Source organism: Arvicola amphibius, chromosome 6, assembly GCF_903992535.2.
Source record: "Arvicola amphibius chromosome 6, mArvAmp1.2, whole genome shotgun sequence".
Lineage (NCBI taxonomy): Eukaryota > Metazoa > Chordata > Mammalia > Rodentia > Cricetidae > Arvicola > Arvicola amphibius.
The window spans coordinates 116,626,936-116,651,714 of record NC_052052.2 but is presented as its reverse complement, the minus strand read 5'-3'; the positions used below and the strand labels follow the sequence as shown (position 1 = coordinate 116,651,714).

The 24,779-nt window shown below is 42.8% G+C and overlaps 2 protein-coding genes across 5 annotated transcripts in view; one reads left to right on the top strand and one right to left on the bottom strand.

Annotated features, from left to right (window-relative positions):
• Positions 1-20,320, top strand: part of Tbce (tubulin folding cofactor E) — a 41,833-nt gene extending 21,513 nt beyond the window's left edge. Inside the window, exons 4-17 of one of the 3 annotated variants that reach the window (XM_038335449.1) lie at positions 50-235; positions 4,155-4,243; positions 7,481-7,580; positions 8,589-8,691; positions 9,619-9,695; positions 11,162-11,257; positions 12,269-12,333; positions 12,429-12,493; positions 13,023-13,163; positions 14,460-14,613; positions 16,480-16,548; positions 17,918-17,977; positions 19,834-19,925; positions 20,089-20,320. In XM_038335449.1, coding sequence (XP_038191377.1) covers positions 50-235; positions 4,155-4,243; positions 7,481-7,580; positions 8,589-8,691; positions 9,619-9,695; positions 11,162-11,257; positions 12,269-12,333; positions 12,429-12,493; positions 13,023-13,163; positions 14,460-14,613; positions 16,480-16,548; positions 17,918-17,977; positions 19,834-19,925; positions 20,089-20,181 — 1,390 coding nt within the window. In that variant the 3' untranslated portion in view covers positions 20,182-20,320. Of the gene's footprint in view, positions 1-49; positions 236-4,154; positions 4,244-7,480; positions 7,581-8,588; positions 8,692-9,618; positions 9,696-11,161; positions 11,258-12,268; positions 12,334-12,428; positions 12,494-13,022; positions 13,164-14,459; positions 14,627-16,479; positions 16,549-17,917; positions 17,978-19,833; positions 19,926-20,088 lie in introns of those variants that run through there. The other 2 variants (XR_005285978.1, XR_005285979.1) reach the window with 2 other exon arrangements.
• B3galnt2 (beta-1,3-N-acetylgalactosaminyltransferase 2) overlaps positions 19,173-24,779 on the bottom strand; it is a 40,461-nt gene continuing 34,854 nt past the window's right edge. For both annotated transcript variants that reach the window (XM_038335450.1, XM_038335451.1), the window contains 4 exons: positions 24,110-24,235; positions 23,237-23,396; positions 22,780-22,836; positions 19,173-21,348 (listed from right to left, as the gene is read on the bottom strand). In XM_038335450.1, coding sequence (XP_038191378.1) covers positions 21,208-21,348; positions 22,780-22,836; positions 23,237-23,396; positions 24,110-24,235 — 484 coding nt within the window. In that variant the 3' untranslated portion in view covers positions 19,173-21,207. The remainder of the gene's footprint in view (positions 21,349-22,779; positions 22,837-23,236; positions 23,397-24,109; positions 24,236-24,779) is intronic.

The following is a 24,779-nucleotide window of genomic DNA, read 5'->3' as shown; positions in this document are numbered from 1 at the left end:
CTGTCGCCATGCTCATGGTATTTGTATAGTAATTTCTTTCCCTTCTCAGGCACCCAACAGGAGGCTCCTTTGTTCGTCCAAACAAAGTTAATTTTGGAGTAGACTTTCTTACTGCTCTTAAGAAGCGTTATGTGTTAGAAGATGGATCTGATGATGACGGAAAATCAAGTTCCTTAAAAGTTGGAAGTAAACAAGTGCAAACTGTTGGTTTCGACAGTATCACAAAGAAGCAGAGGTAAGAGCTGATGTGGCAGCCTGACTTTCAGTCAACAGATTGGGATTGAAGTTCTTGATTGTGTGGTGATGCTTGGAACTTTGCTTCCACATTGGTTCACCTTTTCACAGTGTCTTGAGATGTGGAGAACACAAGCACTGATTATTCAGGGAAATTAAAACCCTCGGTTTAGCTGAGTGTGGTGGTTCATTCTTACTGGTAACCATAGCATTTGGAAGGTGGAGGTGGGAGGATCAGGAGTTCAGTGATCATCCTTGGGTATACAGTCAGTTTAAAGCCAGCCTGGGCTACATGAAATCCTGTTAGATTACAAGGGGAGGTGTGCAGTGTGCACTGAAGTGATGACTCAGTGGTTACAAACACCTGCTGCTCTTGCAGAGGACCCAGGTTCAGTTGCCAGCACTCATATAGCAAAGCAACCCCCAACTACCTATACAATTCCAGTTCCAGGGATTTGATGCCCTCTTCTGACTCCCCACAGGTACCAGGTATGCAGGTGGTACATAGACATACATGCAGATAAAACATTTATTTCATAGACATAAAATAAATATATCTTTAAAGAAAATAGAGGAGCTGGCAAGATGGCTCAGTGGTAAAGGTATATGCCATGTAAGCCTAGAGACCTGGCTTTGAGCTCCTGGTGGAAGTAAAGAACTGACTTTACAAAGTTGTTCTGACCTCTGTTTGGGGGTGGTGGGTCGTCTCTGTGACTTCCACGGCCAGCAGAGTGATGATGGTCCTCAGGAGGCAGTTTGGTTCAGCACCGCTAAGTAGCCTGTGTTGGTCCAAACTTCGGGAGTCTGATCCTGAGTAGTTTATTTTAGGCGTGGGAAAGCTGGCTCTGCCCCTCGCCTGAGGGAGGCAGTCCCAGTCACCCAGATGACCAGCTCAGCTACCTCTCAGACCCACATTCTGTTGTCCCACCATAATTTCTACCCCATCTGTGACCTGCTGGAGTGCATAAAGGAACTAGTGCTGTGGAGAATTAACCACAGGCTCTCCATGACTCGGGACAGCAGCAGGATATCTGAGAGGAGGGTCAGTCAGGGTGGTGATGATGATGTGCCGTGGGCCTTGAGCCAGACCAATGACTCGTTTCAATAAATGCTCTTTGGGTGGGACTGATTGAACAGAAGGGGATACTGTATGACACATTACAGCTCGCCATGCCACTAGAATGAATGAAGAGGTTTTGGAAAGACGGGAGTGAGGTGGTTTTTTTTGTTTTGTTTTGTTTTTTAAATTAATCTGGCGGGAGTGTGTGCTCCTGGGAGGGGTGAAGGGTGGATACGGAGGGACTGGGGGACTGGGAAATGAGTGGGATTGGAATGCATGATGTGAAATTCCCAAAGAATCAATAAGAGAAATGTTTTAAAAATGGGGATCTGGGGGTGGGTGGAGAGACAGGAACAATAAAAATGAGAAACAATTATGAGCCCATGTATCCTGGCTCTTCTGGAGATGGCTTTAGGTTGATGCTTCTATAGCGACCTGGTTCCTCAAGCTTGGTGCCAAACATCCCAGCATGGCACACTTTGAACTGTAGAGGGAAATAGCATCTTGATTAAATTTTTTAAAATTATTTTTATTATTGAGAAAAGGATCTCATGGCTAGCCTTGAAATCTTTTTTTGTTGTAGTTGGTTTGGTTTGGTTTTTTCGAAACAGGGTTTCTCTGTATAGCATTTACTGTCCTGGAACCCACTCTGAGACCAGGCTGGCCTTGAACTCAGAGATCTACCTGCCTCAGCCTTCAAAGTTCTGAGATTAAAGTTGTGAGTCACCACCTCCCATCTTGAACTTTTTTAAATTTCAAGTTTCTCTCTGTATGTGTGTCTGATATGTGTATGAGAGCAGGCATGCACATGCCACAGTATGAGAGTATGGCCAGGACAACTTTTTGGAGTTTGGTGATTCTCTTTTTCTACCTCATTGTAGGAAGGCTAGGATTACAGATGTGAGCCATCACGTATTATTTTTGTAGGCATTGGTATCAGGGATTGAACTCAGGTCCAAGTACTTTTATCCAGTGAGTCGTCTTATCTTGATGGTCTGACTTTGAGCTCTTGACCTTCCTGCCTCCACCCACCAATTACTGAAATTAAAGTACCACCACACACTGGCCCAGAAACAGCTACTTCTTTCAGCGTACAAACTAGTGGTCTGCAGTTATTGACAGCTGTAGGAATGACATTAACAGTTCCTTTCAGTGAGTTCATGTTTCTGAGAAACTGAAATAAAGAGTTGCTGTGTTCAAAAACCAAGGAACTTCTAGGCATGGTGGCACATGTTTATAATTCCAGCATGTGGAAGGTGGAGACAGAGGGTCAGGCATTCAAGGCCAATTTAGGCCACATGAAACCTTATCTAGAATAAATACAAAGCAGGTACTTCCTGAAGATTAAGGTGGACAGAATATGGGTATAATGGTGTTCAGAAGGATTGATTTCAGAGTCTGGGAAGTCATGCACTCAGGGGTACTAGATTGGTAGCACCCAAGTCGTCATGAAGTTGTTTGGTCCTAACCACACACAAAATTGGAACTGGGAAATACTTGTTTTGATGTAGGCACCATGAAACATTACTGGAACTCTCAGGGCCTGCTGAACAAGTGGGAGAGCCTTCTGCCCTAGAACCCATTTCTGATGATTATAATCAGAAAACCTTTGCCATGCATTTAGCTCTTGTGTTTACCCCTCAACATTGTCAGTTTTTGGTTAATTTTTATAAACATATGAAAATAAACCATTTGGTGGTAAGCAGTATTTTGAGATCTTCAGAAATACTAACTTACTGAGTCATTTGTTGTGTTTTAAAAATTCTAGCAGAATATACCTAGTAAATTGGTTTGGCAGTGTGAACTCTAAACATCATGTAAACCAGTCCCTGGAGCATTCCCATCATTCCAAACTAGAATCCATCCCCTATGAACACTAATTCCTTATCTCCTCCTCCCAACCATTGTTCTTTCTACCTGTCGCTTTGTCTGTTCTGGGATCACCAGGTGGGATCCTTGTGCAGTATTTGTCCCATTGTCTGATCTTTTTGATTAGAGTAATCTCTTCAAGGTCTCTCCATTTATGGATGTCATAATTTCTTCCCTCTTAAGGCCAAACACTGCTTCTCAAATATGATGTCACATTTGGTTCATCTGTTCTGGACACTTGGGCTGTTTCTGCCTTTTGTGTATTGTGTGAATAAAGCTGCTACAATTAAAGTAGCATTTTACCAGTGTGACGACTGAGGCACCTGCCTAGTGCCAAGGAAGGTGGTGGGACTGGGCCTTGAAACCTGGTAGCCCAACTCTGGATTCTGAGTTCCGGGACATTGGTTTTTCTGATAGACAAAGGACACAAGTCCTGCATATGTAGAATCACACTGAGAGCTCTTGGGCACAATGCCTCAGACACGTTCCTAGAGAGGCTCTGTCTCACTGGGCAGGATGTCACTTCAGCATTTTGGGGAACTGTCAACTGTCAGCAGAATTGGTAACTTCATTTGGGTCTAGTAAAACACTAACAAATATGAAGACAAGTGTTCCAGACCTTTTAAGTGTCCATGGAGCTGAATCCCACTGCTTCACAGTAGCCTTCAGAGGGAAGAAGTCACAGGAGAACCTGTGTACAATACAACAGTGATTGGAGACACAGAGTTTACAGTCAAGAGTAAGTCCATAGCAACTGTGGCTGGAGAGGTTGCTGAGGAATCGGAGAGGAGCAATGACTACAGCTGCCTCTAATGGCTATGATGCTTCATTTCATTCTCCTTTTTTGTAACTAACACACTGCTTCTTAATTTATGTGATGGGTACTAGCACTTGTATAGTTTTGCTATTTTATGTAAGATTTTAAAGGGCCAATGGACACGATAGTATATGACTTACATATATATATACATATGAACTGTTTTTCCTGCAGTCAGCTGAGAGCACTGAAAGACATTTCCCTGTGGAAGTGTGCTGTGAGTTGTGCTGGTGAACAAGGAAGAATTGCTGAAGCCTGTCCCAGTATCCTTTTCATTTCTGAAACCTGATTTTGGTTGGATATGGTGCCTGTGCCTAACACCACTGGTTGCATGCCCTTGTTGGGACATGCAGCTCAGTTAAATACATTCCCAGACCCTTTTGCCTGCAAGTACAGCCAGTGAGTGTGAAAATCTTTATTATACTTTAATATAGTTTTCTGGTGCTGGGGAGGAGGATTTATTTTTATTTATTTATTTATTTTTTTGAGATAGAGTCTAACTCTGTAGTTCATGCTAGCCTTGAACTCACTATGTATCTGAGAGTAGCCTTGAACTCATGAAAGTTCTCCTACCTCAGCTTCCCCCAAGTGCTGGTATTACAGCATGAGTCACCATGCTTAGCTCTGAGAGTTGAAATTCATAGGTGGCCCCAGCAAGGGGACAGACCTGGTTAGCATTTCCTCTGTTATGCTGGTCATTTCTCAGTGTGTGTGGGATGTTCAGGGTCATCAGTTGTCTTTCAAGTGTGAAGAAAGCCGTCTAGTAAGGCTGAGAGCTGATTGCATCTGGGCACGGGTGGCAAGTTGGCAGGTTTGTGTTTACCACCTGCCTCCTGCCCTCTTCCCTACCCTGTGCTCCTTGTGGAGTCCCTCACCTGTTTCCTCTTAAGATTGATTCATTTTCAGCCAGAGCCCTAGAGTCATCGAACAGGCTTTCTATGTCTGTGGGGTTTTTGGTGTTTTTTAAACAGTGTCTTATACTGTAGCTCAGGCTGGCCTTGAAATTGCTTCAGCCCCTCTGCCTCAGCCTTCCTTCCTAGTACTAAGATTACTCACCTGTCTTGTCTCTGCTTGGCTTCTGTTTAATGTTCCTGCTTGTATTGTGGGATATATCAAATGGGACTTTGGGTGGAGGCTGACAGGTTGATTGTCTCGTGCTGCTCTGTACAGGTGACAGTTGCCTTGGATTTTCTTCTGTGGAAAAGGTAAATCTGTAGCTGGGTATGGCAGTGAATGCCTATTATCCTAGTACTAAACACAGGCAGGAGATCTTGAATTTAAGGTAATTCTCTGCTTCATAGTGAGTTATGGCCAACCTGAGCCTGTCTCAAAAAAAAAAAAAAAAAGTTGGCCGGGCAGTGGTGACGCACGCCTTTAATCCCAGCACTTGGGAGGCAGAGGCAGGCGGATCTCTGCGAGTTCGAGGCCAGCCTGGTCTACAAGAGCTAGTTCCAGGACAGGCTCTAGAAACTACAGGGAAACCCTGTCTCGAAAAACCAAAAAAAAAAAAAAAAAAAAAAAAAAAAAGTCAGCTGCAGCTGCTATTCTTAATGGGTTACTTCTTCCCTGGGTGAATGCTTTCTGTCTTATGGAAGGTTCCTTCTCTCAGCAAAGTGTGTGTCTTCTCAGAGACTGTACTGGGGCATAGTTAGACCCCAACATTCTTCCTTCCCACACCGCTCTCGTCTTTCCCTGCTGTTCTCCCAGTGGCTCATTTAGCACCTGTTTCTGTCTAATTTCTATTTCTAACAATATGTCTGTCCCACAGCGAGACCTGTCCAGCCTACTTGTACCATAATTTCTGCAGTAAACAGCAGTACCATGTGCCCGGCCAGCTCTGCGTCTGCTTTCCTCACTTCCTCTGTCTGGCTTGGGGTACTCAGCCTGATATTTCCTCCTGCTCTCATGCTGAGGTGGGATCCAACCCTCAGACAGGGGACTACTTGTCCCTTTTGTCTCCTGCCGTCCGCGGCTCAGCCTTACAGCAGAGTGACGGTCCAGAGACCCAGGTCAGACCCTGCTGCTCCGCTCCAGCCTCTCTAGGAGTGCCCATTTCTGGCAGACTAGCAGGCTTTGAGGCAACCTGGAGGTGCTTTATGATGTGGCCTGTTCTCTAAGGCCTAGGATGGTGGTTCTCAACTTAGGTGTTGTGGCAAACCTGTCTTCAAAAATATTTACATTATGATTTATAACAGTAGCAAAAATTATAGTTATGAAGTAGCAACGAAAATAATTTTATAGTTGGGTGTCACTGCAACATGAGGAACTGTGTTGAAGTCACAGTGTGAGAACCACTGGCCTAGATGCCTCATTTTGAGAGTACCTGTCCATCTTTCCAGGTGGCTGGAGGAGGCTGTTCCCACTCTGACCTCAGCGCCTCGCTGTAATCACAGCTGTGTCCAGGATGCCACAGGATTCTTCCAGGTTCTATTTCCCGATTCCCTCAGTTTTCTGCTCAGGGTGCTCATTGACTTTGTTTTCATTTCTGTCTGTATGGCCACGCACCTTCCTACCTGTCCCACCTGCCACTCTGACACAGGCAATCTCAGACTTGCAGGAGGTGTTAGCTTAAGGACTGTCTCCCTGCTAAACTTGTCTTCTTGGCCCTTGGTACTATTTGTAGGGTAACCATAGTAACACAGACATATCTTCCATTAGCTGGTCTGTGACTATGTTACACTGTGACCCCCTTGAGAGCATGGCTGTTGATCTTTAAGCCATCGTGCATGTGATGGTCCCAGAACCTTGTTCTAAGTTTGTGGTCATGAATCATAGATAAGAAGCCACATTGTAGACTGAGTTCTCAGCCTCTTTCTTGCCTGTGTTGCTGCTACCCTTGTATTCTCCTCTAGGATGGTGCTCTGGAGAGAAAGGTGGGTGTGTGCACAGGCATACGTGCTTGTGGCTTTAAGGCAGCACTGAAGGCAAGGCCTGCTGGTCACCTGATGGTGGTGCTCAGTATTTCAGTTGTTGTCTGTCACTGGTTGTTTGTTTGTTTGTTTGTTTTTCGGTCCTGCAGAAGTTTGATTATGACACTTGGTTCTGCTTTGGTTATAGATGCTTGTCTCAGGTTTTGACACATGAAAATGAGTATTTTAGATTTTGAATGAACCAGGGTAATAGTATTTCTTTGTTTTAGTTTGCAATGCTAGGAATGGTACTCAGGGCTTTGGACATACAGAGAGGCACTCCACCACTGAGCTATATCCAGTCTAACAGATAACTTAAAACATAAAAACATTTGCGTTCATGAAAAAAGTTTCTGACTAGACAGTGAAAAGTTTAAAATCCCCACTTCAGGCAGGCAGTGGTGGCAAGAGATGCAGAGGTCTCTGAGTTCCAGGCCAGCCTGGTCTACAGAGTGAGTTCCAGGACTGCCAAGGCTGCACAGAGAAACTGTCTCAAAAACAAAACAAAATCCACATTTCAGAATTAGAATGCTACTAATTCTATGTCATTGAGGAGTCTTTTGAAATTACTTTTTCTTAAAATGTGCTTAGATATTCGAGTTGTTAATTTGTCCAAAAACTTGTTGTCATCTTGGGATGAAGTGATTCTTATTGCAGAGCAGCTCACCAACCTGGAGGATCTCGATCTCAGGTATGGACTCTACACTGCCTTCTCTGACAACTGGCAGATAGTTACGGGAAACTTTGCCTAAATGGACTTCGCTGAAGGTTCACTTCTGGACACAGTCTTCAGATGGTCCCTTAGGTGCATGAATAAGGAGTATATCTGTGTCCTTACCAGGTGGGAGGTAGTAGATCTTCATAACTTAAAAGTCTGACCATGAAAGAGGGACTATTATGTGTGATCCCAGCAGAGGAGGAGAGGGGTTAGTGCTGAACATGATTTTTTTATTTGGAATCAGTGTTTAATGGGACATTGTTTAATGTAGTTTTAATAAAGATTTTTTAAAAAAATATTTGTTTATTATGTATACAGTATTCTGTCTGCCATGTATGCCTGCAGGCCAGAAGAGGGCACCAGATCTCATTAGAGATGGTTGTGAGCCACCATGTGGTTGCTGGGAATTGAACTCAGGACCTCTGGAAAAGCAGGCAATGCTCTTAACCTCTGAGCCACCTCTCCAGCCCCCAAAGATTTTTTTTTTTTACTTTGTTTACTAATGTCACATTTCTAATACTTTCCCAAATAGTTGATTAGTTTAATCTCCCAACTCACTTTCCAAGGGCTCAACTAGGCTGGTCCATTCCTCCTTCCTTCCCTTCCTTCTGATGGTGCTGGGAACCAAGCCTAGGTTTTTGTGTTTCTTAAGCCCTCTATCACTGAACACACCCCCAACCCTTCTCTTGCATTCCTAAGTGCTTTTTATATGCAGGTTAAGCTTTACTAGGCTAAAGCAGGTGCAAATGGAACAGACAGTCAAGCTTGAAGGCACCTCAAATAGAGCAAACGGGTTTAACACTTAATGTCTCCTCTTCTGGAAGTATGGGAGCCCAAGTCAACCTCAAATGTATGGGGAAACCTGAAGCTTCTTTGCCTACCTTGAGAACTACTCTCAGATCTTCAGGTTAAACCCCAGACTGTTGACATCAGAGTCTGCCATGTAGGAGTAAGTACTTCATATCTTCTTTTTCTTCTCAGTGAAAATAAACTACAGTTTCCCCCTGACTCACCAACTCCAACTGGAACATTTTCTAATCTGAAGATTTTAGTCCTAAATAAAATGGGAGTAACGTGGGCTGAGGTAATCATATTTGCTTTTTTACACATTAATAAGTGAATATAATGTTTTGCTTTAAAAGGGAATTGAAGACTAACTGGTTTAAGTTACTCTATTATCCAAACAGTAGAATGCTCTACACTTCATTACAGAGAAAAGTAATCCTTTGGTGAAACAGGATTTTCAATCTGGTAATTCACGTTTCTTTCTCAGCTTGTCCCTGTCTCTTAGCTCATTTGTTTGCTCTGGAGTCTTGAACATGGATGCTCACAGTGGCATGCACCAAATATGTGTAGTTTTAAAAGCTATAATGCTGGCTCCCCCAGGTTCCCTGCAGATGTTCTTAGGGCAGAACATGAAGTGGAGAGTCTCACCTTCCTGTATGCAGGCTTGTCCTGACAACCACTGTCCTAGTATGGTTGGTTCAGGAGTAGCCACAGGTGTCCGTGGCATATTGCATTTGGTAATCTGTTTCTGTCTTTTTCTCGGCCTCAGATTTTGGACAATCTACCTTTTCTGTTGCATACCAAGCCTGGGGCAGAAAAGCACTTAGCAATTGTAAGGGGGTGGCAGTGAGGCTAATGGAAAAGACCTAAGAACTGATGGGGAGAGTTTTATGTGCTCAGCATAGCCTTCACATGCCAAGTGGTATCAGAACCAAGAAGGTGAGTACCACATCCTGTCCTAGGCTTAGGCCACTAGACAGGTGGGGTGCCCATCAGCATCCCCAGCTCCTTTGAACACTTCCTGAGCTGGGTGCTGCCTCAGCTGCCAGGTTAATAGTACCAGAAGTGTGTCTTTCAACATGGCCCTTCATCCTCCCGCACCACTTCTTGATGCCTGCCTGAGTACAGCTTGCATGACCTGTCCATAAGGCAGGAGTTCCTGTGGTGATGTGACTGAGCATGGCCAGAAGAGGCTGCCAGTAACTGAGTTCAGTTTCCTTTCTAGGTGCTGCGCTGTGCCCCTTCATGGCCAGTCCTCGAGGAACTCTACCTCAAGTCTAACAGTATTTCCATTTCAGAAAGGTAATGGGCTTTGCTTCAGTGATTCTATTGCTATTCGGTTATTCTGAATAAAGTCTCAGGTTGAGAATTAACTTTTATGAAGGTTTGCAAGCATGAATTATAGTAGTACTTACTCCTTACTCATTGTATTACAGATTAAATTGTCAACTGAAATGTTATTCAAACCAAAGGAAACTCATCAAAGACATCCGAATTAAATATTTGATTAAATATTTGATTAGCTTTGTATGAATATTCTGGATTCTCATAGACAACCAAACTTACTAGAATTTACTAGTTTTCCTTACATGTAACGGATTCTCTGTTCTCATTGAAGTATAGGCGCTTTTTTTCCTTATTTTTTTGGGGGTGGGGACAGGGCCATCCTACGCAATTTATCTCATAAAAAACAAGGGCTGAGGGATATAGCTTAATGGTAGAGCATTTGTCTACTATGTGCAAAGCCCTAGGTTCATTTTTTATTTAAAAATTTAAGATACACACTGTTTATGCGTTATATGAGTGTGTGCCTGAATGTGTATCTATGTACCACATGTGCACAGTGCTCAAAGAGGCCAGGATAGCTGGTTCTCTAGGACTCTGAAGTAAAAGGGTATAAGTTGCCATATGTGTGCTGGGGATTAAATCTCAATTTTCTGGAAGAGCAGCCAATGTTCTGAACCACTGAACCATCCCTTTAGCTGCTGAGTTCATTCTTTAGTATTGTAAAAATTTTTAAGTAAATGATTTTTTTCTTATTATTGTGTGTATATACATGTATGTGTATGTGATGTTTTATGTGTGAATTCAAGGGTGTGTGGGCGAAGGACAACCTTTGGGGTTCTGTCTTTCCACTATGGGCTCCAAGAATTGAATACAAGTTGCTAGACTTGTGAAGCAAGCAGTTATTCACTGAGCCATCTTGTTAGTCCTGTTTGTTTTGAGGCAAGGTCTCATATAGCCCAAGTTGGCGTCAAACTAGTTATGTGCCAAGTATGACCTTCACCCTTGCCTTCACCACCCGCATGTTGGGAGAGCAGGTGTGGACAGCTGTGTCTAGCAAATGAAGGATCTTTAATTGGTAGTATCTGCTTAAGGCTATGTACTAGAGTGTGGTGATGCGTTCACCAACTGAGCCATCTGTCTGGCCCATCATCTCCCTTTTTAGACAATATCATTAAATAACTATGGGAAATTTTTGAGTTGGTTCAGACTGTAAAGACTATTGTATAGTTTATACAATATAATGTATAATACAATATAATACATAATGGTTTCATTTATGGAGGCAAGTAGAGGCATTTTTCTTTATTAAAGGCAGGATAAGACTTTGCCAGCATTTCAACACAGCATCCCCTGGCTTTTTTTGGGGGGAGGGGCAAATCCAACTGCCTTCCTCCCTAACCCTTGGTACATTTATTTTAAGCCGCTGACTTTGAAAACAAAAGAGATTAGTCCATATTGAGAAAACTGTACTTTTCATACAGGCCAGTGAACGTCCTGCAGAAGATGAGGTTACTAGACCTTTCCTCTAACCCAGCCATTAATGAAAGCCAGCTGTGCCTCTTAGCATATCTCCCCAGGTAATCCCTTAAAATTTGTCTGTGTTGCTTTTATTGGTTAATGAATAAAGCTGTTTTGGCCAGTGGCTTAGCAGAATAGGGCATGGCAGGAATTCCAAGCAGACAGGAGGAGAGGTAGGTGGAGTCAGGGAGAAGCCATGTAGCCACCGAAGGAGACAGATGCCAGATGGAACCTTACTGGTAGGCCACAACTACGTGGTGATACACAGATGAATAGAAATGGGTTAATTTAAGATATAAGAGCTAGCTAGCAATATGCTTAAGTTATTGGCCAAATAGTATTGCAAATAATATAGTTTCTGTGTGATTATTTCAGGTCTGGGCAGCTGGGAATGAATGAGCAGCCTCCACCTACATTTGCCTGTTAAAGTTCATATCATTTTCTTATTTTGTTATTGTTTTGTTTTTCACGGTTTTCTCTGTGTAACAGCCCTGGTTGTCCTGGAATTCACTTTATAACCCAAGCTGGCCTTGAACTCACAGAGGTCCACCTGCCTTGCCTCCTGAGTGCTGGGATTAAAGGAGTGTGCTGCCACCACCTGTCGATCCATATCATTTTAATGAATGAACTATCAACTGTTAAATGCACCTTTTGAATAGATAGAAATTATAGTTCCTAAACTGGGCAAGTCCTTAGGAAATTTCAGCTTGAACTCATCTGGAGAATGTACTTGTTCATTGTGTGCTATGTGTACTTAGGTACTAGATAATTTGTAGCTGCAGACTTGGTCCTGGTGGTGACACCTACATCTCCATTTGTTAACTTTGGGGAAGTGAGACTCCCATCTACCTCTTCTGAGACCCACTTAGCCCCTGACAGAACAGGAGGCACTCCATAATCTTAGAGGGGCATGCATGTGGAAGAACAATCATAGTGTCAGCCTTCTTTCTGGACCTTGTGTTTCATAATAGGATTGGAAATCTAGGGTGGAGGAAAAGACTTGCCGGTCTAGTAGATACCCCAGAACTCTTCAGTGTCCTGTGTAATCAAATGTAACATTTTAATTTCAGATTAGAACACCTACTCATTTCTGATACTGGACTTTGTTCTATACATTTTCCAGATGCTGGAATTGGTAAATAAGATATTTATTATTTATTTATTGTCCCTCCTTCCTATGTTAGCTATTTCCTTCATTCCTACTGTGCAATTTCATTTTTATTGTTCTAGGGTGCAAAACATCCATGTTCCCGTCCTTGCAGTACCTCGTAGTCAATGACAACAAAATATCAGACGTAAGAACTGCCTCAGTGTGCAGGGCACAATACTGCTTGTCTCTGCTTGCACACGAAGTTTGAAGGTTTCTTCTGTCAAAAAAGTTAAACTCTAGGGTCTTGGAGAGATGGCATTCAGTGGTTAAGAGCACTGGCTGCCCTTGCAGCAGACTCAGGTTCAATTCCCAAAAGACAGATGACTACTCCCAACTGTTTGTAACTCCAGTTCAGGAGATCCAATGCCCCCCTCTGGTCTCCTTGCTCACTGCACACGTGCACAGACAGGCATGCAGACAGAATGTCCATATACATAAAATAAATCTTAAAAAATTAAAACAAAAGCATAATACTTCCTCAAAGCGAAACTTTTCAGGGTTAGAGGTCTTTATTACACAGATGGAGAACAGCACTAAGTTCACATGGGTGGTGGTCGTGTCCAGTGCACCTGGTGCCTCAGATGGAAGGCAATTTTACCTTTATGTGCTAGGCCAAGTAATCTGAAATGTGTTCTGACACATGTTGCTTTTCCTTTTTCCTTTTGTTGCTTCAGTGGTCATTTATCAATGAGCTAGATAAATTACAGAGTCTACAGGCTTTGTCCTTTACTAGAAACCCCTTGAACGAAGGAAATAAAGCAAAGGAAATCATCATTGCCAAGATTGGTCAGCTGAAGACCCTGAACAGAAGTGAGGTAAGCACTAGGACCCTAACCATGCCCTTTGGTTTCTTTCTGGAGAGGAGGTCTCATTGTTGCTTCTACTGGCCTCAACTTGGACTCAGCATCTTCCTGCTTCGGCCATTAGGAGTAGCTAGGACTACAGGTGTGCCATGGCACTAGGCTCTAATTTTTTTTAAGACTAGAAAACAAGTAATAAAAACTGTAACAGTAAATTGCATTTGGATATTACAAAGTTTTGTTTATTGGGATTCTCTGCCGAGTCCTTGGAGGGGAAAGGTTATATTTAGGTCAGTGCCAAATCATTGTTACTTTGCTGTCTGAACAACAATGGTCATTTAAGGTATGGTGAGGTAGTGTTAGGCACTTTATCCCATATCCTTGGAAAGAAAGCAGAAAGAACACAGGCTCAGAGCACGTCTCTTCTCTCCTTGTTGCTCCCAAGAATGAGGCTTTGAGGCTCAGGCACACTGTGAAGTTTCCTAAAGAAAGTCAGCTGTTACAGCACATACGAGCGGTGAACCCAGGCACCTGCAAATATTATCGGGGTGGAATACTAGAGAGATGGCGCAGTGGTTAAGAGCATTTGTTGCTCTTGCAGTGGACCCACAGTGATCCACAGCATCTGTAACTCTAGTTCCCAGAGATGGGGTGCTCTCTTCTGGCCTCCTCAGACACTACAGGCATGTTGGTGCAATACATAAGTGCAACAAAAATCCAAAGTTAATCTTTTTAAAAAGAAAATTAAAAAGCTAGAATTTAAAGAATCAAATTACATTTACTTGTTTGGAGGAAAAGGGTCATGCATACTAGTGCACATATGCAGATCAGAAGACAACTTGGCAGAAGTTTGTTTTCGCCTTCCACCATATGGATCTCAGGGATTGAACGAGGGTCATTAGGCTTTAAGGCAAGTGTTTCAACTGCTAAGTCATCTTGCTGTTCTGTGGAAGAATGTGCAAGTTCTTGGGGATGTAAATAAGTTTTCAGGGTTATATAATGACCAGTCTTTCTTAAATAAAAATTTGCTTTGAATTTTAGTTTTGAGACAAAGAGTCTCTAGCCCACACTGGCTTTGAACACCATGCAGTTCTGCATTAACTCTCTTTAAGTGCTAGGATTACTGACAGGTACCACCATCCCGTTTGGAATTTGTGAGTTGTGTTAGAAAAGTGCAGGGATGTGTGGGGACTTACTTCAGTGTAGATGGCAACAGTTTTATTGTCTGTGCATGAGCACCAGAGGGAGGACTGGGTAAAAACATGAGCAGCTCACTGGAAGATGACACATTTCTATTTCACATCAACACAGATTCTTCCAGACGAAAGGCGTGGAGCTGAACTTGACTACCAAAAAGCCTTTGGAAATGAATGGAAAAGGGCTGGGGGACATACGGATCCAGACAAAAACAGGCCAAATGCAGAGTTTCTTTTGGCCCACCCTAGATACCAGCTTCTCTGCAGCAGTACGTCCAGGTAGCCCGTGGGGACTCCAGCTGGAACAGGGCCCTGATATGGTAGTTCAGGAAGGCTCAGTGTTTTGTCTTTTCTGCTTCAGGGACTATCTGTTTCCTTTTTTAAGGAACTGTGGGCACTTTCCTGGCATCATGTCAGCGAGTTGAAAACAGACAGTACATTGGCAGTGTCAACATGTGTTCCTGCAGTTCTGGAAAGGTTGGCAGTGCTCCAGGTCATCTCAAGTGCTGGTGTTTTTAATGCTCCCAGCACAGCAAGTTCATATATAAACTTTTGTTCTTCCCATGTCCCACCCTTAGGTCTTGTCCTGTGTTGTTTGGCACTTAGTGTTCACAATGGTTTCTTTAGCACGCTAGCTGGGCCTCAGGCTTTGAAGCAAAGGATCGGGCATTACGTCCCAGTGTGCTTTTCACTTTGTTTTAATCTCATCATTTCACCATTCCATGGTTCAATTTTAGGCCATTTTTCTTTTCATATATTTCCAATGCAAGCAGATCACTGCATAAATGCTTCAGCTGGAACATTATCTCAGGAAGACAAGCTGCCTGTGGGAATTGCTTTCAAATTACTCCATTAGCTGGCCCAATTTCCTGGCTGCTCTAGGTAAATTCTGAGTCACTTGGGTGTAGGGAAGGGAAGGTTCTAAGCAGCCTGCAGGTGCATACAGTTCAGATTCTTACTGCCTAGTGTGTGCAGAAACCCAAACCACTTGACCAAGGGCAGCAGGGAAGGATAGGAGTTCAGCCTTTCTGCAGTTCCACTTACTTTTAGTCCACCCTCAGCCAAACGTAATGGAGAATTCCAGAAACCAAACATTCATTGTTTTAGTTGCACACCATTCTGAGCGGTGTGGTGTACATGGCTGCCTCTGCCTAGCATTCCATGCCGTATGTGTTGCCTGCCCCGAGTCACCAGTGGCTCAGCATATAGACCACCAAGGTGTCAATGCTTGTGACAAGTGTTCTGTCTTAAAAATACCCCCAACACAGATGAATCCCATGGCATGATCCTTAAATACAAAAAGAAGCTGAGAAATGTATTTACTGAGGCTTGAAAGTACAGAAAGATGTTCTGAAAGCGCAGGTTCATATAACTTCCATCACAGCTCACTGGTGTGGTTGTTAGCACCCTACAGTGTCTAATTTATGATTGTAGGTATGTGTTACTTAAAGACACTGAAATAAGATCTATCTAATGCTACTCAGGTTCAGATTTCCACTGAAGTCCTAGGATGTGTCCCACAGATAAGGGAAGCTGCTGCCTGTGTTGCAGGTGCAGGAACTGGTCTGCAGCAGGACACTAAACTCTTGACTGGCTAAAACCTGATGGGGTTCTATGACTTCTTTCCAGATCATACCTCGTTTTTCTCAGGACCCTGAATGAAAGGGTATTTTCAAAACTGGAACCAAGTTAAAAGTTCAAAGGTTTTGAAAGCATGGGAAGCTTAGTCAGACTATTATTAGAACAAGCATGGAACATACAACCACAGAGATGATCTTCTTTAGGAATGGCTATTGTGGTGTGTGTGTGTGTGTGTGTGTGCATGTGTTTCTCTGTAGCTTTGGAGCCTGTCCTGGAACTAGCTCTTGTAGACCAGGCCGGTCTCAAACTTGCAGAGATCTGCCTGCCTCTGCCTCCCAGGTGCTGGGATTAAAGGCATGTGCCACTAGCGCCCAGCAAGAATGGCTCTTGTTTAGCTCTCCTAACCACCCAACAAGCAGCTCTGCAGGAGGAGGCTAATCCCAAACTAATTGATCAGTGATGCTGGGTAGATCCTGGGAGAGGCTCTGTTCACACTAACAGTTTTCTTACTGTGGCCTTTAGCTAATTGTTCATCCCTTTCTATTCTTAAACAGAATATGGTGCACCTGAAGATGAGGAACTCAAAACACAGCAGCCATTCATGCTCAAAAATCAGTTGCTAAGTAAGAATCCTTTCACATACCTGCTTTGTTCTGAGGTCTTGGGTGTCAGCAAATGGTGATGGCTTGCTTGATAGGGATGAAGTGTGTTTCTCCTAGGGCAGTGGCTCTCAATGTTCCTAATGCTGCAACCCTTTAATACAGTTCTCCATGTTGTGATCCCCAACCATAAAATTATTTTCACTGCTACTTCATAATTTTCATTTTGCTACTGTTATGAATCATGTTAATACCTGTTTTCTAATGGTTTTAGGCAACCCCTAGTGAAAGGGTTCAAGACAACACACACGTGCGCGCACACACACACACACACACACACACACACACTTGAGAACCACTGTCTTAGGGAGTAATAATCCCAAACTCACCCAGTTGTGTTGGGCATTCTGATGTCCCCCTGCTTCAGACTGTGAAATAAATAGCCTTCTATGTAAGAGAGAGCAGAGTAGTAAACCACACTGTAATGTCGAATCCTGCACTGTGTCCTACATGCAGAACCCTCGCTGAACTGTCAGGAGGTAGTATGGAGGGAAAGAAAAGGTGGTAGAATGCTGGGCCAGCTGTTGGAGACATGATCCTGGAATACAAACCCAGGCTGCCTTACACTCACTATCCTCCTCTATAGCTCCCCAGTTCTGGGACCATGACAATGTCTTTTTTTGTTTTTGTTTTTGTTTTTGTTTTGAGACAAATCTCATAGCTGGCATGTGTTGTATAGACTAGAATTTGTGACAATCCTACCAAAAGCCTTTCAAGGTGGGATTATAGCCTGGAATTACAGGTGTGCACCACCACACTCTAGCTTCATGGGAATATTAATTTATAAGGACCGAGCCAAGTTGTTGTGCCAAACTGATGCATTATCTGGCAATCTCTTGGGCTGCATGTTTTTACTTATTGGTGCTAGTAATGAAACTGAGGTTTTGTGTATACAAAGTATGCGCTCTACCTCAGAGGCACAGTCCAGTTCTGTAGTGAATTTCATTTGTATTTTAATAAATAAAGCTTGCCTGTAAAACAGCCCCACTGGTCAGCCTTACAGTCGAGGCAGTGGTAACACACACCTTTAATCCCAGTAGCCACACTAGTTGCCATAGAAACCGGGTGGTGAATGCCTTTAATCCCAGCCTTAGAAAGGATTATAAAATGGGAGGAAACAGCTCTCAGTCTCATTCTGAGATTCCTGGAGGCAGGATCGCCATTTTGAACTGAGTTAGAGGTAAGATCCAGTGGCTGGCTGTTTTGCTTTTCTGACCTTCAGGTTGAACCCCAGTTTCTCTCTGAGTTTTTATTAATTTTGCATCACAGTTCTACATGCATGCATACTGTAAATGCTATGGTGGTTACTAACTGTTTACCTTTTTCCTTAAAGCATTGAAGATAAAGTGCTCAAGCAAACTTGAACAGAAAGTATTAGAAAAGCAGTTGCCAGGTAAGAGCATGCCCTTCTTTGCTGTCCAAGTACCCGTAAAGCACAGGCTTAGGGTGGAGCTAGGTGGAATGTTAACTTTTAGTTTATGTGGACCTTCATTAGTGCTTAATCTAAAATTTCAGCTTATCTGGAAACAGTTTTATTAAAATTTGTGGGGTTTTTGTTTTGAGACAGGGTCTTACTGTGTTATTTGGACTGGCCTTGAACTCAGATACCTGCCTCCCAAGTAAAAGGCATTTGTCACCACACCTGTGCCATGTGATAGTGTACACCCACAGTGTGAGGACTTGAATGCTTAGCCCTTCAAAGGAATACTTCCCATGCCCATGTATTTATGTTCCCAGATTGATTCTTTCCACTTTTCTTGTCTAGAGATGACTTCTTGATCAGGAGAGTAGTGCTTTTAAACAACTTGGGGAGAGAAAAAAAATTTTTTTTTTTTTTTTCAGAATCCTTTAAAAAACATTTGTACTACTGGAACTGACTTAATATTAGAATCAAATTCTTTTGGATAATATAACTGACCTTAGACTTGCACTTAGAAGAATCAATTTTTTAGCATGACACAGTTCTATAAATTCTCAAGATAAACTTGAGTCACAGCTAAGTGCTGGCGGGTTAGATTTAAAGCCAGGAGCAATTGAAGAAATGGAAACATATGAGTCTGTCTGACTCCAGTTCCCTATTTGCCTACCAGTGCAATAAATTCATCGATTTTATATCCATGTTCATCAGACAAAACAAGCTTGCTCGTGATAACGCTCATGGAAGGCTAGTTGCACTCAGAAGAGTACTTTCCTGAACTACTATCCATTTAGGGCCAAATTTCTCTCTCTCTCTCTCCCTCCCTCTCTACCCCCCCCCTCTCTCTCTCCCTCCCTCCCTCCCCTCTCCTCTCTCATTAGCAGTTCAATTTCTGTGACTGGTATGTAATATATAATGACAAATTAACTGTGTGTATTAACTTCTTGTTACCCAACCTAAGCAATGTAAGGACGGTTATGCAGTTCGTGGTGGGAATGTGGCAGTAGTCACATCATGTCCTTACTATGGATGCAAAGCTATGCTGACAGCTCGGTCTGCTTCCTCCCCTTCAGTCTGGGACCCAGCCTACTCCTCTAGACACAGCAGTTTTAATCAGGCACATTCAGGGTAGTACGACTGTTGAAGGGGGTCACAAACAGGAAAAGACTAGTTTTATTCTAAAATAGAGAAGATTTATTATCACAAATTGCATAAAAACACAGCTTTTATAAAAAATGATTTTTATAGAAAAATAATTGACTACATTGTGATATTTGTAGGACACCACACTATTGCTGTACTTTCAGCTAAAGCTTCAGAGAAACTAATATTCTTCATCAAAATACCCACTGTCTTTGGAAAGAAGTTCCTAGTATGTTCTGAACAGACCATAGCATTTGTTTTGCTAAGTTATCTTCCCACACCTGGTAATCATTGTACATATCCTGATGGTGACCAGATGCTCATGCTGGGAGGGTCTACGCTCTCTCCTAGAGGGAAAAGAAGGCTGAGAGGTGTCCTCAAGGCCCCACTCGTGGGATCTTCAGCAACCCATTAGGAAGTTATCACAAAGGCCTGTTTTTCCTCCTCGGTGAGGTGATTATTTCTGGTTACTCAGATTGAGGAAGAAATGGTAAATGCTATGACATTTCGCTGTCAAGACCACTTGGGTCAAACATTGGCTCCATTTCCCAGTTTGCCAAAGCATCAACTGGCTGGATGACTCAAGCCTTTGTCCTTAGTAAACTGATGCTAAGGAAGGACAGATCATGGCTGAGCTGGTTGTACAGAGTCATCATTTGAGAGAAATGGATTTTCCTTTTCTTTGATAGATTCCATGACAATTCAAAAGGTAAAGGGACTGCTGTCACGTCTTCTCAAAGTTCCTGTGTCAGAACTTCTGCTGTCCTATGAAAGTCCCAAGGTAAGTTGCTAAGCTTAGTTCTCCACAGTACCATGAGCCATACGTAACAGATTTTAAATGAAGGCAGCATGTTGACTCAAGCTAGCTCCATTGGAGGGCGGCATGTAGAACATGCATCATCAGATCTGTCTACTCACTGTTCCCCACCTTGTTCTCATTTTAGATGCCGGGCAGAGAAATTGAACTAGGAGATGACCTCCAGTCATTACAGTTTTATTCTGTGGAGAATGGAGACTGTCTACTAGTGCGATGGTAACAATCCAACCATTAAGAGTTTAGCGGCTGGAATGTTGTATATACCAGAAAAAAAACTTCACCCTCATGAAGGATGAATGTTTTGTTGGGAAAGGACCATTGGTTGTATATAGAATAATAAAGGCTTTGATTATTAGTGATTTTTCTACTCCGTCTGTTTCCACAGCTTACTGTATTCCATTATGTGGAGATGTAAATATAAACAGAAACAGTAGTCTAAATCTGAATAGAGTTAACGTTTGCTGTGGGCTGCTTAACTACTTGAAAAAGTTTACTACATTGATTTGGTTGGTCGTTCGAAAAATGTCCCTTAAACTGAGGAAACTCATCTCCTACGCTGTACAACATACTTTTGTCTACATTTTATCCCACAGATTACCACCTCCTAAAGCTTAGGTGAACATCAGGCAAGGCAGAGTGCCTTCCCTACTTCCCTTGACACTGAACCCTGAGGTGTTTACTTTTATCACACTCAACAGTTTAGTGAGTGCTAAGGTGAGACATTCAGGATATACATTAAATGGTAAGAGAAAGCATGATACATAAGTAAATGAACATTTTTAAAAGCAAGACCCCAAACTTCAGGTTACAGTATTTCCTTTTCAAGGCCAGTTTGCCCACGTCAGAGATCCACAAACTGGTATTTCCAGCAACCCGGACTTTGGTATCTGTGGCCCCAGCACCACACAGCATCTTTGTACGTTCTTCCTGGCCTAAGTGAGCTATGCAGAACTATTTTATAATCATGATTGAGATTCAAATGGAGTTATTACAACTTTCTGAATTTGGCCAGGTTTAACCAAAAATGGTAATGATGAAATAATTACTGATTAGTAACAGTGATTAGGAGTTAGGAATATTTTTTATAAATTAATTTGGTATTAAATAATCTTCCAATTTATAAATAGAAACTTATGCTACAATATCAGATGATTAAGATCTGTGCAAACACTGGTAATATCATACTACTTATAGCTCAATACCAGCCACAGGGTCTCCTCAGACTTACAGTCCTGGTCTTTGGGGATCACTGTACTTTTGCTTCACACTGACAAGGATCCCCACACAGCTCCTTCAGTTCCCACAGTCTGCTCAGCTCTTGTGGTGAATACTGAGGAGAAGACAGCATTCCTGTCTCACAGGTTTTCTCACACAGCCACAGGCTGTCCTGTTGAGAAACAAAATACAAGACAGAATCAGGAAATGATACGTATGTGACACTTCAATGTACTCTACCAGAGATTTGGGGTGGGATGGATCCTGATTTTGGGAAAGTACCACAGCCTTATAGTCCTGGGGGTATGAACCCAGAAACTACAATGTGAAGATTAAGAGTCACCTAATGCCAAACTAACCCATAAATATGCAGTCATTATATTGTCAATCAAAATAACTACATTAAGATTCTCAGAAGAGTCAGCACATGAAATTCTATAAAATGTACAGATGAACACTTTCATATTACCTTTTAGAGAGAGGTCATAAAGCAGTGGCAGCCGTTCTGATAGGATGCTTTTAACTCTTTGTAAATACCTCATTTCAGTATCAAATGCTGTGAGAGTAAAATTATTCTTCCTGTCACTATGTGTAAGAACAGGCTGTCCAAGACTCCTAACCTGAGTCCCAAGTACCACACTGCTCAGTAACAACACATATGAAGAAATGTGGAATCTGACAACACAAATCCTGGCTAAAATCTGAAACTCTTTTTAAACCATGATAATTCTAATGGGCGTAGAGGCTGCTGGAATTAGCATGTGTCTGGAGGGAATCTGGAAATCCCCATCTCTCAAAAACACCCAGAATGAGGGGTTCACCAGTGGCAGCAGAGTGGGCCTCATGCCTCGGGTACATGGAAGAGAACAAAGCTTTCTGTCCAAGAGGCTCTTCAGCTCCAGAAGGCCCAAGGCAGTGATGTGAAGTGTTTAAAAATGATAGTGCCCCACTGCGTATGGCAAAGTGAATATCCTCTGTATGACTCTTACAGGCCAGGGTCACAAAAAAGGATCAGCACATCAACAAGCTCCACAAGCAGCCTTTGATGTGCTGAGTCTGATGCAGCAGCAGGACCCAGGCTGAGCTGGATGGGATGTACTCCTGCGTGAGTGAAGTGTTATGACTGAATGGCAGGCACTGCGTGTCCTGTTCACTACCTTCTACAGCCAGAGTAGAAGGCACAAGAATCCAGAATCAATACAACAAATACGACAAAAGCCTGTCCTTCCCACCCCCAAGTTTCCTACCTTCAATTTTGGTCTCTGCACCACCATCCCCACCCCACCTCACCCACCCTTACAAATAAAATACTATTAAAGTCTGTTGTCAGGAGTTGAGAGGTCTCACTGTCATGGGGCAGAACTCAAGTCAACAGATTCTAAACTGTAAAATTATAAGGAATTTCCGTTCACAGCATTTCCTTTTGGTTTAAACTTAGACAGTTATTTGAGGAATAATGAGGTACAGTGTTGTAACTTAAGAGCATAGCTGGGATGCCAGAAGGCACTGATTCTTATGCCCAGGGTTGGATGTACAGTATCTAAGTTCACTTGAACACCTCCAAAAGCTCTGAAGTGAAGCCAGCACCCTCATACCTGCTTACCTGGTGTCTTTTAGGTCCTATGGCTGCCATCCAAATGCCCATGCTGACATCTTCACCCTACTCATGGTCAAATGGAAACTTTTTAATGTTTTAAAGACAAAGCCATATGTACAAGAGCAAGCTAGATATGGGATACAGGACACACAGTGAACTAGTAAGCCTAAAGTGTAATGTGGGGACACTTGGTCCCTAACACTGTAACCAAGTCAGAAGGAAAAAAAGCGCTTCTTTGGCTTCTTCTTTTAGCAGAAGTGTTTACATTCCTCCACTTTGCAAATGAAGACTGAAAGCTGTGGAAACAGGCTCACATAAGGTCTAGACATCAGGACTAGAGTGACAGACGGCAGGAATCACCCCTGACCTTTAGGGAGTGACTGCTGCAGAGAAAGCACAACCATGGTAAGCTGGGTCTGCAAGGACATCTCAGGACATTGGGCTGGACGAGTGATCTTATTACCTGATAGGTCTTTAACCTTCCAGAGTTGCCTGCCAGCCAGTCAACGATATCCTTGGAGATCACGTACCCTGACCCACATGCAAAGGCAGGGTAGGCTGGGCTGGGGTATTCTAGCTCCTGCCACTTCCCAGTTCTGTCCACTGCCCAATTCAGCCTGAAACTGAGATGTTACAAAGGTGATGCTGGCCACATCCTTCTACTAGATTCCTTTGACCACTACAAAGGGACAAGCTTGTAGAGCAGGGGAAAATTCTTGCATCTAAGGAAAGGAATTATTTACCCAATGGTACTTCATATAGTTAGGTAAGCTCTCAGTTTCTTAATGAAAGCTAAGAGAAGCCCACCCTGTGTTTCAGTACATATTCAAATGAAACCAAACCCACCAATTTACTAATCCTGAAGTGTTCCTAAAGTAGCAAAAACAATGGCTATGATGTGTCATACATGGTCTAACAAAAAACATACAACAGCTTCAGGGTAGCATGCCCTCCTAAAAGCACATCTTTGACTCTTGGCTAATAAGCCTGAGATTTTATTTTGTTTTGTTTTGAGACAGGGTTTCTCTGTGTAACAGCCCTAACTGTCTGGAACTAGCTCTCATAGACCAGGCTGGCCTCGAACTCACAGAGATCCCCCTGTCTCTGCCTCCCAAGTGCTGGGATTAAAGGCGTGCGCCATTACTGCCTGGCTGAGATTTTTCAACAGAAAAAAATAATTGCCTCTGGTTATAGTGACAGCAAACTAGTCCAAAATAGTTTAACTAATAAGAAATTTCACAATATTTTTCTTGTGGAAAAATAACTTGCATATTTCATCCTAAATTAATTACACTTAGGTATACCAAAAGTCAGTATCTGTCCATGTTTCACTTACTTTCCCCACCAAAAATTAGGCCCGTTTAGATTCTTCTGAGCAATTCTATTAAACACAGCTTCTAAGTCTATGTAACAGTCATCATCTGTCTTCAGCAGCAAGCCGAAGCTGGTGCTTTCCACAGTCCTGTTGAAAAAAAAAAGGAATATGCAAGTAAGCACCACCCTGGAAGGACACATACTATGCCTGTGCAGCTGTGCACCTTCAGGGTCTTATTCTGCACACAGAGAACCACAATCCAGTGCAAGACTGAGACATCCAAAGTGTGTAGGAATGACTCCAAGGGAATGAATTTTTGTTTTGTTGGTTTTGAACACTTAATGCCACTGTGGATCTGTTCATCCAAAAAAGGAAGCAATAGCACATTAGAAGATGTCTGGAGCCAAGATTTGCTGGAGAGTTAGCTTAGCAGTCAGGACTAAGTTCTGCTCTTCCAGATGTCCCACCCATTTGGTTCCTGATACCCATGTAGGGCAGCTCAGAACGGCTTGTAACCCCAGTTCCAGAGATCTGATGCCTTCTTCTGGCCTGCAAAGGCACCTAAACACACAAGGCAGACACAGAGACACATACACATGAGTAATTAAAAAAAAAAAAACCTTAAGATTAAAAAGATTGATTTTAAAGGATTGTGATATAACAGATAACAAACACCCCAGATGATGAATGT